General features: G+C 40.5%; 1 protein-coding gene and 2 gene segments (V, D, J or C); all 3 read right to left on the bottom strand.

The window, feature by feature from the left end:
• LOC140517968 (immunoglobulin alpha-2 heavy chain-like) overlaps positions 1-17544 on the bottom strand; it is a gene marked incomplete at its 5' end in the record, with an annotated part of 937512 nt that overhangs the window by 290295 nt on the left and 629673 nt on the right. The window lies entirely within an intron of this gene.
• The window catches only part of LOC140529449 (immunoglobulin heavy constant epsilon-like), a 321603-nt gene that overhangs the window by 232202 nt on the left and 71857 nt on the right, over positions 1-17544 (bottom strand). Inside the window, 1 exon segment of the C gene segment in view lies at positions 12895-12951. Coding sequence covers positions 12895-12951 — 57 coding nt within the window.
• Positions 414-13373, bottom strand: LOC140517965 (Ig mu chain C region-like). The segment is given in 5 exon segments: positions 414-1002; positions 1519-1836; positions 2759-3088; positions 3596-3925; positions 13270-13373. Coding segments are annotated over 4 exon segments (1191 nt in total).

Below are 17544 nucleotides of genomic sequence, written 5' to 3'. Positions count from 1 at the left end.
TTCCAATGACTTAGTCTAGTGACGGTGTGTGTGTGTGTGTGTGTGTGTGTGTGTGTGTATGTGCACACATGCATGTTTATGTGCCTGTGTATCCACACATGCATATGTGTTGTCAGGTTTGTTTCTGCCAAAACTTGTTCTGAAGGACTAAGAAATATGAACTGTATTTCTAGCAACCAAACAATGTGGAGTTGAAGTGTGGAGTAAAGTTGGGGAGAGTTGATCAGGTTGGGTGAGGGAAGTAAGGTCTAAGGTGGTGTTTGCATGTGTGCATGTGTGTGTGTGTGCTTGTGTAGGTATGTGTAATTTGAGAGGTATAATGAGGGAAAAAGCTCAGGAATGGAATGAGGAACAGAGAGAAGCTTAGGGCCAGTCAGATTACCATTGTTTACTACAGAACCAGAACCAATGCCTCTTTGTAAAGTTGATTTTTTTATTTCTAATTTTTATAAAATGCAGTATCTTCTTTCAGTCACATGATCTTATACACTCCTTTGGGGAATTCAGTTGGCATAGAAACCCCCAGAATTTTCCCCATGAGTGAGTTAGACGTTGAGGGTAGGACTTGAAGGGACAAGAAAAAGAGACTGGCCAAGAGCACACCCTCTCAGTAGCAGGTATTGGCTGCATCAGATAGCACAAGGGAGACATTGACGAAGGTGGGTTTACCAGTGGACTTGTCCACGGTCCTCTCGGTCACCGACAAGGGCAGTGCTTCATGAACCACCACACAGGTATAGGAATCCCCTGCATTCCAGTTTTCTTCAGATACTGTCAGGATGCTGTGGGAGAAGTAGAGACCGTCTTTCTGGGGCTCCTGCTGGGGGATGCTGGTGACATATTTCTCTGAGGGTATAGGCTGTCCTTTGTGCCTCCACTGGACAAGCACATCTGCTGGGGAGAAGTCCCTCATCAGGCAGGTTAAGGTAGCTGCTTCCCTCAGGCTCAGCTCCTCAGAAGTTGGAGGCAACAGATAGACAGCTGGTGCATGCTGAACAGCCCCTGTGAGCAAAGAGGTTATTGGATTAAGTAGACCTGAAAATCGAAGATTTGAGAGTAGAGAATTCATAACCACAGCCTAAAAAACATGACAGGAGTCAAGGGATGAGAGTCTTGTGGTGAGTCTGGGATCTAGTAGGAGAGAGTTGGAAAAGAGGGTCCTGGGATCTCTGAAATCGTAGGAACAAAGAGTTATGTGTGATGGGGCTCACGTTGAAAGATTATCTCAGTCTTTTCCAGTAATCCAAGGGCAGCATGTGGAAGGGCTGGACCTTTTGTGGGATGACTTTATTGCTTTTGTTCTAGGGATAAAAGACTTGGATCCTCTGGTTTGGTTTTCCTAGATTTAGGCAAATGAACTCAAAGTTCTCCGAGAGACTTTACAAGAGTTTAAACCCCCCCACCCCTGGTCACATGACCTCCAAGAGAGTATCATCTGACTTTGAATGGGCCAGTTACAGGATTCATGTTAGGGAGGAAATACGACAAGAAGGAGGAGAAAGTTGGAAAATAACTTACCCTTTTGCTTAAAGATTTCTTTCTTCAAGGGAACAGGATGGTTAGGATGAATCACAGTGCATTTGAATACTTCCCCTGAATTCCAGTCCTCTGTACAGACTGTGGTTTCTCCTTCAGCAGTAAAGGTGCCATTGGCATGACTGGGAGACACCTTAACGGTAGTTTCCAGAGGGTCTCCCTTCTCACGGGTCCAGGAAATATTTAGATTTTGAGAATTGGGAAGATTTGTGACTACACAGGTTAATTTGGCTGATTTGGTAACAAAGATACTTGCAAAGGAGGGGGGGATGACAAAGGCTTCAATGGGTGCTTCTGGGCCTAGGATAAAGGAAAAGTTACATTTAGTTTCTGAAAGGAAGCAAATTGAGACAAAATTATAATGGCCTTACAAATACCAGTAGTGTTTGCTATCGATCTATCTTTCTTCTCCCTTAATCTCTTCCTTCTTTTTATACCTCCTCCTTCTTGCATACTCAGCAGTGGGTTTAAGTGCTTTCTTCTTTTTGATAAAAGTGGCAAGCAAACCGACCTTATAGATCTGATACGTTCTACAGAGTTCTTTGGAACTACTCTTCCAGGAAGGTATTAACTTCCCTCATAGATATGAGAATTTCCTATGTTCTTCCTGGTTCCCATGGAATACTGTTCCCACCTTTAATCAGTGATCAACTCCAAGGATTGTTGAGTAAAGCTCCTAGGACTCCCTTTCTTATGTCTAATCAAAATGCTCATGCTGCAATATGCTTCTATTTCCTTTAATTTATTCTTCATCAGAGAAGGAGAATGTGAACATTCTCCAGCTGGAGAGAAGATCTAGGATTATTTTTCATGCACCCTTCCCCCCAGGGGCCTCTATACAAGTAAATAAAGAGAAAAGGATCCTAAGCATCACTGATCTCAGCCACTTACGAGGCAGGATAAGTGACTAAGCAGCCATTATCAGTGTTTGAGGCTCTTGGAGAAACCAGATCCATGTTTAGCAGAGCTGATCTCATTCCCAAATAAGTAAGATCACCAGGACTAAAACCTTGGTATTTGGAATCTATATTTTCAACCTGTTAGGGGTCTTTCTGGGCCTGTTGGCTCATCTTTCTTTTGGGTCCAAGCCCTGAAATAGGGAGGGCTTCCTGGGGAAGAGTACTTCTCTGAGGCTCTCCTATAAATAGGGCCATTAGGTAGAACCTTATAAGTTGGGAATTCTAAGTCACTTCCGAGGTGTTCCATCATAAGTGTCACTTACCCCCACTGAAACAGGTTGAGGAAACATTCTTCTGGAATTGGGCTCCTTCATGTTCTACACGGCAGGTGAATGTGCTTTGGCTGAGCCAGTCATTCTCGCTGATAGTCAGGCTGCTCTGCAGGATGTAGGCCCCAGAGCCGTCAGGTAGGACTTGACTTGTAGAGAAACCTGACAGAACTGGCCTGCCCTCTTGAAGCCATGTTAGCTTGATCTTGTTTGGCCTGAAGTTGGTGGCTTGACAGATGAGCTTGGATGTTCTTAGGCTAGAGCTGGAGAATGCATCACGAGGTGGGATATACACAGTCACGTTCGGGGAACTGACGTGGATATCTGAATAGGAGAATAAGCCAGGAAGTTTGAGGGGAGTTAGGTCCATGTCCTGATACATCACAAACAAAAGAAAGCTTTTGCTTTTACTAGCTTTGCCTATCTAGAGAAATCCTCCCCTTTCTTGGCCCCTTTCTGAGTCTATTTTCTTTCACTGGGGATGATTCTGAGGTTAGAAAGAAGCTTGGAATAGAGAGATCAGTATTTGAATGGAGAGCAGCCTAACAGTTCCCTTAAATGAGATCTCTTCTTTGAGCCCATTATAGCAAGGGAGGAGCATGGGCAAGTACATATGTGTGTATGCACTTCGGGGTGTCTATATATTTGTTGTGTATTTGTATATGGGCTTATGTATGTGTATAAAATACTTATGAGTGTGACATACATTCTGTGCTATCTGCTGAGATGTTTTGTTTCCCTCAAAACTGTAGACTAGTTCTGCTTCGTGAATCCAAAGTAAGGGTAGGGAGGAAAGAAGAGATAAAGAAAGAGTTGTACTTCAGATCTTACCTGGGGGTGGAACTTGAGCTTTAACTTGAACTTCCTTGTTGCCTTTAGGATGATGGGCCTTACACACCAAGTAGCTATCTTGTCCTTGGAAGACATCATTGGCAGGGAGGATCACCTGTGAGGTGGCTGTGTATGTGCTCCCACTCATAAGAGATGGGAAGATCTTTAAATCTTTGTTACTCACAGCAGTTTGGTTTTTGTAATTCCAGGAGAAGTTAATGGAATCAGGTAGAAAATCCTTAGCCAAACAACCCACAGCCACAGGAGCATCTTTCTCTTGAGAACTCCAACAGGAGGAGAGGGAGAAGAGGTTTGGTGCAGTTGGGGTAGCTGAAGAAGAGAATAAAGGAGGACAAAACAGAAAGAAAAAGAATGTTAAAAATAAAAGCCTTTTCAGCAGGACTGAAATGAAAGCTGAGGTGCAAAGGCTAATTTCCTTTTCTGTAAAGTCGTAAGTGAGAAGCTGGAACAGGTTAAATGCAGTGAGATGATTATCCAGAGTTCTCCAGATGAGTGTATATCATACCTTCGTTTTCATGCATCCCCTGCATATGCCCCATTTTCTACTCATCCACCCTGAAAAGGAGCTAGGACTCCCTATAAGGCCTGGCATCCAAACAGAATATGAAGCAGTTTTGTCACTGAAGGCACCACACATGAGGATATATATTTCTGAAGATCAGCCCTATGGAAATCCCAATCCTTCTCTTCAAAAATAGGGAAATTTTCTCAACAAGGAAACTTAATCCGGGATCAATGAATTTAAAGAAATTATTCATTATATTTGTAATCTTACAGATTTTACTTTATGCATTTTACTTTAAGAAGAAATCTGTGGATGTCACCAGAGAAAGAGGCCCATGCCTCAAAAAACATTAAGAACCCCTAGAATCCTTCAGTGAAAAAAGACCAGTGCTGGACATTGTCAAAAGTAGAGGTCTTATATGATCTAAGTTAAGCTCTGTCTCAGGTCACTCAAATCCTTAGGCTCCATTCTACAGAGAGAGAAGTCTAACACTCTAGGTTAAAATTGCAAAAAAGAGCTTTCCACTTTTCATTGGTTCAATTAAGCCTAGGTTCTACCTAAGTTCTAGGTCAACAGAGTTAGAGAAACTAGTCACCCACCTGTGGAGAAAAACTCCTTCCTGGCTAAATCTAGACAATGTGTGTGTGTGTGTGTGTGTGTGTGTGTGTGTGTGTGTGTGTGTGTGTGTGTAGTGGGGGGTATTTAGTTTCCCAGAGACATCCAATCCCCAGAACCACAGATGTAACATCTTTTTAGACAAGGAGAAAAGAGAAATGACTCATCATTTCAAGGCCCTAGCACTATCCTGAGGAGACAGGCCCCTGTGATGTGAATAAAAGCCTTGTAGGAGTTGGCCTAGAACATGGGCTTCATGGTCTGTTAGTATGGAGCAAAACAGCTAAGTTTTAGAGGGAATTCATGGACAGACTCAATTAAAATTAGACCAGTGTTAGTTGGGGATCACCATCTTAGCTCAAATTAGCTCAGCTTTTACTGCAGTGTGAAGTAGCTCTGAAATGAGCTGAGCTGACAGTTTTTGACACAAATTCAGTTCTTTCTAGCTCAGCTTATTTCAACTCAGTCTAGAAAAGACCAAGGATAGCCTCAGACCAACCATTAGAATTTTGGCATGGGATCAGCAGTTCCAGATTAGCCTACTTTCTTGTTTAAATCTTAAGCACATTGTTCCATTGTTCAGTTTGGGCCAGCCTAGAAATGCCCAATTCCAACACGGGGCCAATTTAGAAAAGCCTCAGCTCAGTTAAACTCAGATGCCTGGGTAGGGCACTAATTTTTTGGGCTAATTTTAGTCCCTGTCCAGTTCAACTCAGCTTCAGCAGGAAGTGTGCATGGATCTGAACTAGCTCAGCCAAACTCATTCGAGCTTTAGCCCCATAGTGTACTAACTGCAGCCCAGATCTGCTTTTCCTTAGTCACTAGCCCTTGCCTGGCTTAGCCAAGGCCTGTTCCAGGAGAGGATCAGTATGAACTAGCCTAACTTTCCAGGGTATCAGTATGAACTATTCCTAGCCTGCTTCCTACCTGCTCAACCTCACCTCAGAAGGGGGTCTATATGGATTAACCTCCAATCATACTCAGCTCACCTTCAAGAAGGGCTCTTTACCAATTAGTTCTAGCTCAGTCTTAGCTTTAAAACCCAGCCTAACCCTGGTCCCATGCCCAGCCCAAATTTAGCAGGAAGAAAAATGGAGAACAGTCTCCAGTCTGGCTCAGTAGGAAGTTAGTACATGTTAACCTTAGCTGAGACCCGACCAGATCTCCAGCTCAACTCCTTTGGTCTGAAGGCTCAGGTCAGCTGTGGCCTCTAGCTTGGTCAGTTGTAGTTCTGGCTGAACCTCATTCCTGATTGAAACTTTGGCTCTAACCCTAACTCAGCCTGAGATCTGGTACAATTGTAGTGGAGTGTCAACCTTAGTTCTAGTCCCAGTCGCAGCTGTTGCTGCAGTTCCAACTCTTGCCTTAACTTTAGCCTAGTCCCAACTTTAGCTCCATGTCCAGGGCAGCTAGGTGGAACAGAGAGAGAACTGAATGTGGAGTCAGAAGGGCTCATCATCCTGAGCTCAAACCCATCCTCATGTACTTATTCGCTATGTGACCTTGGGCAAGTCACTTAACCCTGTTTGCCTTAGTTTTATCATCTGTGAAATGAGCTGGAGAAGGAAATGGCAAATCATACCAGCACCTTTGCTGACAAAATCCCAAATGGGGTCACAAAACGTCAGACTCACCAGAACAACAAAACTAGCACCAGAGCAGCCTCAGTTCTTGCTCCAGCTTTCCTGAAAAGTCCTAGCTGTAGCTCAGCCTCAGCTTTATCCCCAGTTCTAGTTCTTCCATAGCCCCAGTTCTAGCCTAGTTCAATTTCTAGCCTCAGCTCCTGCTCCAACATAAGTTCAGTGAACCCTCTAGTTCCAGCTTAGGCTTAACTCTGTTCTCAACTCAGAATTAGCCCCAGAGCAAGCACTAGTTCAGCTCCAGACCCAACTTAGGTTCGTCATTATTTTAGCTCCAGTTTTTCCTCTTGTTTCTAGCTTGGCTATAGCCCCAATCCTAGTAGCCTTAGCTCTTGTCTGCCCACAACTTTGGCTCCAGGTCATTCATTTCTCTAGCTCCACTTCCAGCTCTGATTTAGCCCTAGCTCCAGCAATCCTTAGTAGAAGCTGTAACCCAGCTCCAGTTTCTATTCAGTCCTATCTCTGGCTCTAGCTCAGCTCCATACTCAATTCTACCTCAACCAGATCCAGCTCTAGCCGTAGCTCATTCCAAGCCCCATCTCCAGCCACCTCTAGCTTCAATTTAGCTTCAGCTCTAAGGCACCCTCAATTGGAGCTCTAGCTCCCACTCAGTCCTATCTCTAGCTCATCCCCAGCCCTGGATCAGTCCCACCTGCAATCCCAGCTCTAGCTCAGCCCCAGCCTAACCCCAGTCCCAGCTCAGCCCCATCTGGAACCTTAGCTCTAGTTTAGCTGCTATTCTAGTTTCAGTCCCAACTCTAGTTTAGCCCAATTCCTAGCCACAGCTCTAGCTCATCCCCAGTGCTAGCTCTAGCTCATCCCCAGCACTAGCTCTAGCTCTCGTTCAGCCCCAGTTGCAACCCCAGCTCTAGCTAAGTCCCTGTTCTAATTTCAGTCCCAACTGTAGTTTAACCTAAGCCCTAGCTGTAGCTCTAGCTCATCCCCAGCACTAGCTCTAGCTCTAGTTCAGCCACTGTTCTAGTTTAAGTCCCAGCTCTAGCTCAGCCCCAGCGCTAGCTCTCGTTTAGCCCCAGTTGTAATCCCAGCTCTAGCTCAGCCCCTCTTCTAGTTTCAGTCCCAGCTCTAGCTCAGACCCAGTGCTAGATCTAGTTCAACCCCAGGTCTGACCTCAGCCCCAGCCCCAGCTTAGCCCCAACCCCAGCTCTAGCTTAGCCTTAGTCCCAACCCCAACTCTAGTTCAGTACCAACTTTAGCCTCAGCTCAGCCCCAACCCCAGCTGTATCTCAGCCCTGTTCTAGTTTCCATCCCAACTCTTGTTCAGCCTCAGCCATAGCTCTAGATTAGCCCTAGTCCCAACCCCAGCTCTAGCTCAGCTGCTGTTCTAGTTTCAGTCCCAACTCTAGTTTACCCCAAGCCCTAGCCATAGCTCTAGTTCATCCCCAGCGCTAGCTCTAGCTCTAGTTCAGCCCCTCTTCTAGCTTCAGTTTCAGCTCCAGCTCAGCACCAACGCTAGATCTAGTTCAACCCCAGGTCTGACCTCAGCCCCGGCTCAGCCTCAGCCCCAGCTTAGTCCCAACCCCAGCTCTAGCTTAGCCTTAGTCCCAACCCCAACTCTAGTTCAGTACCAACTTTAGCCTCAGCTCAGCCCCAACCCCAGCTGTATCTCAGCCCTGTTCTAGTTTCCATCCCAACTCTTGTTCAGTCTCAGCCATAGCTCTAGCTTAGTCTTAGTCCCAACCCCAGCTCTAGCTCAGCTGCTGTTCTAGTTTCAGTCCCAACTCTAGTTTACCCCAAGCCCTAGCCATAGCTCTAGTTCATCCCCAGCGCTAGCTCTAGCTCTAGTTCAGCCCCTGTTCTAGCTTCAGTCCCAGCTCCAGCTCAGCACCAGCCCCAATCCCAGCTCTAGTTCAACCCCAGGTTTGACCTCAGCCCCAGCCCCAACCCCAGCCCCAGCTCATCTCCAGACCCAACCCCAGCTCTAGTTCAAGCCCAGCTCTGACCTCAGCCCCCAATCCCAATTCTAGCTCAGCCTCAACCCAAACCTCAGTTCTAGCTTGTCCTCTGCTCTAGTTTCAACCCCAGCTCTAGTTCAGTCCCAGCACTAACCCCAGATTTGGCTACAGCCTCAGTCCCAGACCCAATTCCAGTCTCAGCTCTGGCTACACCCCTAGTTCAACATAAGCTCTAATTCAGCCCCAGTTCTAGCTCAGCCTCACCTCTAGACTCAGCCCCTACTGTCTTCTATTTCATCCCTGACTCTTATTCAGCGTCAGCCCCAGTTGTATCCCTAGTTCAACCCAAGCTCTAGTTCATCCTGAGTTCCAGCTCCCAGTTTCATTTGTACCTCATCTTTGTTTCAGCCTCAGTTTGGTTTCAACTCCAGTTCTAACCTATCTCTAGTAGCATATTGGAAGTATATATTATTTAACTTAGTAGGAGGTAAAATAGACTAGTTTCAGTCCTATTTAACCCTCAGCTTCATTTCTCTCCCCTCAGGTCAGTAGGGTGACCAAATCTCACCTCACTTCATCTCATTCTAGTCCAGTTGCATTTAACTCAGCACAACAGGGATCATCAGAGATTAACCCTTATACTACTCAGGTCATTTGGAGGTATTTGGGGAAGAAGGAGAGGAAGTAAGCATAAATGATCTTCTGGGGCTTGCATCAGCCAAACCTGACAGGATCCTCCCATACCAATTCAACACAATCACCTCGACCTCAGATTTCTCATTTTGCCCTTTGTCGATTTCATTTCTCATTCTAGTTCCTTTTGCCTTTGATCCTGCAGCCTAGCATTAATCTACATACCCTTATTCTCACATGCACCTGTCTAAATACAAATCCAAACTTGTGAGGCCATAGCCCTGCATGCCCAGATGTTCCTTGTCACATGGTGACAATCTTTCTAGGCAAATTTTCTGGAATAGGCATAAAAATTCTCATTTGAACTGAAATATTCTTAAAACTGAAAAAAATGTGAAAATCCTACAATGATTTACAATTTACAGTTCATTAATATTAACTATTTTCTGATCTGTGGCTGCATAATAATGAACAATATCTATATGAACAAAGAAATAATTGGAGATGTTCTCTTGTAGACAAAGACCTCAACTAGATCTGTAGTAAGAACATTATCTTAGAGGCCTAAATTCCACATTTTGGAATTTAAAATGAATAATTTGGTTTCAAGTGAATTCTCTATCAGTGTAATGATTTCATAGAATACAGAAAATATGCATCATCTAAAATTGCTAAAATGCTACTTTAATAAAAACTACTAATATTGCATTTTAGAAAGATTGATCATAGAAATATTAATGCATAATTTAACTGGCAATTATGAAACTATTGAAAATATTGTATTTAACTCATAGCAATATCTAATTAATATGTTATTCAGAAGAAGTTCATATGATCTTTCAGCTACTTAACATGGGAAGATTAGCAGATACCCTAACTGCAAATTACCTACTATGTATTTATCTCATAAGCGGGTACCCAATAAATGTTTTTTGAAATGAATTAAAATTCTCCTTTGTGCATAAAATAAAAATATTTTAAACAATACAAAATGTAACTAATACCAAGTAGAAAACAAGGTAAAGAATAAAGTGGGTTGCAGCCAAAGCTGCTTTCTTACCTATTAGGTGACCAGTTTCTGGAATGTGCAGTTGCGCCTCTTGGCTTTCAAAATCTCATCCCATTTTATAACCTATGCTTATGTTGGTTATTTGGTGTTTAAACCTTCTTCACTATGAATTTCCCAGCTGAGGGTTGGCATGACCAAGAATATGGTACACTTGCATTGAGAGCTCAGTGGAGAATAGTCTAGACTCCAAATAACAATGTCAAAAAAAGACTGGAATAAACTTCTCACTTTTGGAGGAGTTCTCCAGGTGAAGAAACCTGTTCGGTTATTATCAAGAAGACTCTGAGTTTTATTATTTTCTTAAAATTGGAAATTCTTTCTACAATCTATACTTTTTGGATATCAGAACTTGATCTGTCATTTTTAGCTTTGAAATTTAGATTTTTTTCCCTCTAGCATTTTAAAATGTTTAAAAACTCCTCAGATTCTGTGCAGATTGCATTTAATATTGAATTTAAAAAATTAAAATATCCTGTGTTTTTCAATCACTGATATTAAATCTCTTAGAATTTCAAAATGGATATTATTCAGTCTCTAATGGAAAATTTTTCAATTGAATAAAATCTAAAGCTAGTATCTGAATTTCAAATGGTGCAAAAGAGATTATTTTAAAACAGAAATCAACAAAAATGAAAAATATGATAGATGCATTAGTAAATCATGGCATAAACTTGAATTGCTAAATTTCTTAAGTCATTCTTGCAAAACTAAAACAATCTCAGAGTGAAAAATGATGACTGGAAAAATGAAAAACAAAGAAATTAAAAGAATTAAATCTTACTCTCCAAATGTTTATTGCCTTCCTTGCCATTAAACAAAAAATAAAAAAAAAAATCAAATTACCCAGGTGTTGTTTGTCTCAGTGGAACATTTTTCAGATATTTTGGACTATGCAAAACTGGCTAAAAACTGCTTCCTGTGAACTGAAATGTGGAAATGAATCAATCTTTTTTTCCCCCTTTTCCTAGAATAGAAACTTACTTCCTGCCACCTGTTTACCAGACCCCTGAACACCATCTGTAACATGAGATCAGATATGGAGTGAGTACCATCTTGATTTAGATGGAAGTTTTTAATTTAATTTATGTTTGATTATTTTATGTAGCTTGGTTATTTATCATAAAAACCATACAGTCTTGAGGTGAGGAGAACCACAAGTTAACTGGTTGCGGTTTCTCATATGTTATAATTTTTAAATGTGCTTGCTGTTTGTTTTTTTTTCCATATACAGATTTTAAATCTTGCAGTATTTAAAAATATCCCTTCATGTAATATGGAAAGTTTAAAAAGCCTTTTTGAATGTAATCTTAGTTCAACAAAGATGATATTTAAAGATGAAATATGGTTAAATGAATTATTGTTTGAAATCATTTGTGGCTCCCAAAGAATAATCTAAAATTTAATATTTGAGTGATAACAGTTTTAGTTACTCTCAAACTTGATTTTAAGATATCATTAAAAATTTCTCAACTTTATAGTTACATTCTCTTGGCCTATTCTGTAGGGAACACTTCATATTTCTATATGTAATATTTCATATTTAAGCTCTCCACTTTATTAAAGTAAAAAATAACAGGAGCACAACTGTTTCAACCACTTTATAAAGAAACAAATAACGGAAGCTGGCAACTCCTAGAAAAATAATTTCTCAATTGCTTGAAGTGAGAAGAAGTTTATGGGCTTTCTTTTGATCTAACTTATCATTTCTAATTAAGAGACTTGTCTTTCACTGGTCACTTTCAGCTTGATCCAGCAGGAAAATCACTCTCCAACTGTCTGTTGCTAAACCAAATCAAACTTTTACAATCTTCTCTCTCAACTTCTCTTCCACTAATCATTTTGGCATTTTTAAATATCCATGTATATATGCATATGCACATACATTTTGCTATATATATATGCCCATATATATAACATATATGTATATTTTATGTAATGCTATATAATCTATATAAATATATACACACATATGTATATACATACAATAGCATTGTAATTTTACATTGCATATTTTATACCTGATGACTCTATTGGAAACACACTATTGGAATAATATACAACACATTCTATGATTTACTGGTATCTGTACATAAATCCTATATTTGTCTCTGACCAAATCCTCTGTACAAAACCTCAAGCACCTGGTATACTTAGGAAAAAGTTTTGTCAGAAACTGCTGTATTCCACAATCATCCCTGACTGCTCTACCCCTTCGCCCTGCCTTCTGCTCTCCTATCCCAATACGTTCTTCTTAAGAAACTATATCCTAGATGATATGCGTTTAATCATTCTGGAGAATTCTACATGTGTAAATAGAAAAAAAAATCATCAAGGGATTATTCTGTTCCTAGACATGGTCCCTTGTTCCTAGTTTTCCATATCACAGTCACACTGGAAAAATTTTAACTCCTTTCTGAGAAATACCTAGTAGACAACTTTGAGCTCTACCTTTGTCTTTACCCCAGAAAAAAGAAATCTTACTAGGTTGTTTTACAGATAAAAAGAAAGCCAGTCATCTGGGCATGTTGACTGAGGCCAGCCCTGCTGATCACATCTCCATATAAAAATCCCAATCCAACTTCTCAAGTAAACATCAACGCAGCCAAGAAACTTTCCAAGACAAATGTGAGATACTAACTGAAACACCTATCATCCATTAGAGTCATAGAGTGGTCTTAAGACCACTGTTTAAGAAACTTAAGCTACCCAGGACAATCACAGTCAGTCTCCTCTAAGGTCAGAGAAACCAGAGACTTTTCTAAGACACTTGGAAGCTCTCCTTGATTAGATTTATAAGTAGGACATCTCTCTATTCTTTTTCTTGAGCATCAAAGTGACTCAAACTTCTTCCAAAACAGTGAAAATGCTGTACCAGGCTAGAGTGAAAAGCTACGATGACTCACCTGAGGAGACGGTCACCACAGTTCCCTGGCCCAACGAGTTGAACCAGGTGTCACATTAGGACAAGTCTGCCTAATTCCCAGGCAATAATTGATTTGTGTCTCAGGGATCAGAGAGTTTTTCTAAGTTAAAGACCTATAGACAGCCTACCATGTAGAAGCAATCCCAAAAGAGGGGTTAAAGGTGACTAAAATAATTGGAAGACTTTTCAATGAGTTGCTTAGTGGGAGAAGGAGAGTGGTTTCTTGTCCAGACAGATGACCTGTCTTTGGAAGTAACCTTGGACCCTCTGTCAGAGACCCTGAAACTCCTGATTTTTTCGCCAAATTTCAAGTAAAATGCAATAAAAAGCCAAGAAAGATGCTGGAATGACTTACCTGAGGAGACTGTCACGAAGGTCCCTGGGCCCCACACATCAAAATAATCACATTAAGTTGACTCCCTTTAGTGGGTGTACAAAAACTTGGCCCTCTGTCTTTGGCTCAGACCCTTTCTGAGATAGCATCTTGGCCCCTGTTTAGACAATCAGATTGGAAGATAGGTTGGTTGTCTAAAAATACATCCACAGATCAGGTTTTGTTGGATTCTTGAAGTGAGAAGCCTTGGCCCACAATTTCATTTCCAAGACAGAAATCAAAATAACCTTTAAACAGGCCCATGGATGACAAAGAAACCCAGATATGGTCACAATAAGATACATAGATCATATCTTCAGACCTGACTCTCTAGGACTGATTTGCTTATAGATTTTTATTTCCCTTCTTTGACTAGCTGCTTCTTACTCAAAGTCTCAAAGGGCCTCAATGAATCCTTCCACCTCTACAGACAGATTTGTCCCAGACTGAGTCACAAGCCAAGTGTCTGGCCTGACTTGGAGGCCATAAAGAAGATAAAGAACATTCATACCTGAGGAGACTGTGACTGACTCCAGTATCCAAAATTATCAGTACAGGGTTTGAGTTGTCACCCCTTGCCAGACATAAACTTTTCAATTAGCACTCTTAGGGTACAATGGCCAGGATTTCTAACCACATATTGGATTTTCCCATGGAACCTTTACCCATTCTCATTGGAGAAAGATCACCAATGGTCATGCTCTTTCCCCAAAGGGGGAGTAATAATATTTAGTAACAATTTTCAGTGAGAGCCAGTTTTGTTAGAGTCTCTTCTCTCATTTTACCTTTTTTAGTCTTCTCTGACTATGGGGTCCCTTTTATTGCTTAAAGAAAGAAAATATGGCAAAGAATCTATTGTTTATGTCTATGGCCTTCTTTAGATCTGTGAGGAAAATCTAATAATGAACTTGGGATACAGGGACCAATCAGTCTGGCCCCCAAGACTCCACTGATTTTGAGACCAATGGAACTAAAAGCCTGGGAGAATTTGGAAAATACTGAAGTTGCTAATGGGGATTCAATGGAAATTGAGTAGGATGTGTTGCAGATGGTTTTATTAAATTCATTAAAAGGATTAAGGAAGCATTTATGCCTAATTCTTTCCTTCCTACCTTGATTCTTTCCTACGAGACCATATAAAAGAAGATCTTTCACCTAGAAATTGAGGTGAACATTTGGATGTGTAGATATGAAAAGAGGACTCACTTGAAGAAATGGTCACAATGGTTTCCTAAGCTTAAGTAAAAAAAAAAATCCAGTTAATACAGAACTTCTCCTCCTAATATACTTTTGCAAAAATCCTATTGACTGGCTATGTTCTTTTGGACTCCCTTCCTCCAAGATCTTTCTCATCCAAGAGTCTTCTATGGCTCCTAAAACTCCCTTCTTGACATTGCAGAACCACTTCAGGTACCTGAAATGACCTCTCATTCCCACCCCCATACATGCTTTGGCTGCATGAGACTAGAGGTTAGAAGTGAGAATCACCTGAGGAGGTCATCACTATGGTTCCTTGGTTCCAATGCTCCAAATAAGAATAATCACAATTCAGTGTCTCTTTACTTGAGCCCTCAGTTTCCCCCACCTCCTAATCTAAAACTATATCTTTCTAAAATTTTTATTCTGCTTATTTCCCAAATGAGACCACAGATTACACCCCACACTTCCTCATTATCTTGTTACTTCCTCAATAGTCATGGTCTGAAGAACTTAGGCAGTTTAGGGCTTCCTACAAAGAATCAATCATCAAAGACAAAAGGGTTTCTGGGTTCAAAGAGGTGCTGAAAGATCATTTGCCCTAAAAATATTCGCCAAATTTGTTTCAAACTCATGAAATCTTATGTTTGAAAATTTCAGAAGGATTTCTCACCCCCCAGATTCTCTCAATTGGTAAAGAGAGAAAGTGTGTGTGTGTGTGTGTGTGTGTGTGTGTGTGTGTGTGTGTGTGTATATGCTGGTGTGTGTTAAATGCGGGAGAGGTGTATAAGGAGTAGTAATGTACTTGATGCAAGAGTTTAGAGAGGAGAGACATTCCTTATTCCTTCAAGAGAAATATACTTATGGTTCCATACTCTTTTAGTCACCATCTCCAGGGAGGCGAAAGGAGAAAGACTTTCAGACATACAAGGGAAGATAACTCCTCATCCTTTCCCTTACTTCTATCTTGTCTCCTTGAGACTAGAGGGAATTTTCTGGTAAGAGTTGCACCTCTTTCTTGGCTGAGCAAGATTTCATCTCACTCCCATTTAAAAAGCTCATTCATCCTTGTGTGTTTTCTGGTATATCCCAGCACATTTCTTGCCACATAGTAGGTAATTAATAGTTACTTGTTGACTTACTTTTCTGATTTTTTGTTTGCTATCCGCTTAGATAAATTGATTTGTGCCCTATTCATTACTTGTAATGGCCTTTTGTGTACATAGTATTTGATGGGATGGACCAGGACATTGTTCTTCCTCAAGGAATATCAACTAGGAAGTTAGCAGGTTTTTGTACTGAATCAATCAAGTCCTTAAACTAGCAATGTTTATGAGGTCTGAGGGTGCAGATAGACGTAACCTTGGCCCAATACCATCTCTCTTAGACAATAGGGCAACCAAACTCATATCTCTTCTTCTTGTCCCACTCAAGACAGGAATCACAGTCTTTCTTGGAAAGTAATGGGCAAGATTCCATAAATATTTATCAATGTCCCTTTGCCTTGATTCTTCATTTTTCAGGTTAAGACTGTTGCGTAGTCAAACCTCCTCTATCTTGTATTTGTGAAATTAACTTTGGGAACTATTTAAGACTTTACATTTATCTGTACTGAACTTTATTTTGTAAGATTCAGCCCAGTACTATAGTCTGTAAAGGAGAAGATGAAATAAAACATAACAGACTATATAAAGACAGAGTAAAACACACAGTTTCATGCACTTGTAAGAAACTATTTGTTATGCTTGGATAAAAAGCACTTTTGGTCTAAATGGTTACTTCAGCCTTGCTGTCTTAGATGAAATGGACTTCTCTAATAATTTCAAAAATGGTTTGTTACTTCTTTTCTTCTACTGAACAGGGCATGCTTTTCATTCTAGCAAACCTTGCCAGCTGCTTAGCAAACGTTGCCTCAAAATGCCCACTTTTCTTTTCCCTGTATTATCCTCCTTTTGCTACCTCTCCTTCTTCCATGAAATGCTTTGTTCATCTATCCTAAAGAAGGTTGTTATTTGTCTTTGTACCCTAGTCAAGCCTCAAAAGTCATAAAAACCAAATCTATAACAGGAAGCTGAAACTGCTACCAGTGAGCTCTCTTCCAACAATTTATTTTTCTTATTAGTTTGGCTACTCAAATTATTTGATTCCCAGTCATTGGATCAAGTGATGGGATAGATTCTCCCTGGATTCACTAGGAATCCAGGAAACTGAGAAATTCCCTTTCAAGAAAATGTTAGATGATTTTGCCATGCCATGTGTTGGCTTTCCTTCCCAAGTTTTCATCATCTATATATTTGATAAACTTGCCAAATAGACTGTACCTATGCATTTATCCACGTCACTAATGAGTATATTAAACAGTATATGGTCAAGCACAGATCTCAGGGCCATTCTATTGTAGAACGCATGCTACAGTACTCTTTTATGCAATCACTGAATCAATTCTAAGTCCATCTAAATCTAATATCATCTAGCTCACATCGCTTTATCTATTTTTTTAACATTCCATTAAATTGATTTCTAAAAATCTAAGGAAACTATCTATAGAACTCCTGTAATCTACCTGATTATTAACATACCAGTTTGCTAATCCTGTTAATAAAGGAAATAAGGTAAATTTGGTGAATTATTTTTAAATAACAGTCGATAAGCATTTGTTGAATGCCTGTTTTATGCCAGGCACCAGGGACAGACACAAAATAAAGACATAAATGAAACAGTCCTCTGGGATCTAAGAATTTACATTCTATTGGGAGAGATTATATACATAAATATGTATATGCAGTATAAATATGAAATTAGGACAACATAGTTTAGGGAGAGAAGGCAGTAGCAGGTGCCAGAATCAGAAAAACTTTCATATAGAAGCTCATGCTCAAGATAGGTATTTTTTTGTTTTAGACTCAAACACCAGAAGACAAATACAGAATACAGAAAAAAACAAACAAAAAACCAAAAACATATCACAAACTTAAATACTGGAGCTTAAATACAAAGTTTGAAAGCAAAAAAAGCATGCAGTGTGCATAGCAGAGCAAAAATGAGGATTCAAAATATGTA

This window comes from Notamacropus eugenii, chromosome 1 (genome assembly GCF_028372415.1).
Source record: "Notamacropus eugenii isolate mMacEug1 chromosome 1, mMacEug1.pri_v2, whole genome shotgun sequence".
Classification (NCBI taxonomy): Eukaryota; Metazoa; Chordata; class Mammalia; order Diprotodontia; family Macropodidae; genus Notamacropus; species Notamacropus eugenii.
Note: the sequence above shows the minus strand (reverse complement) of the source record. Positions and strands in the feature narration are given on the sequence as shown.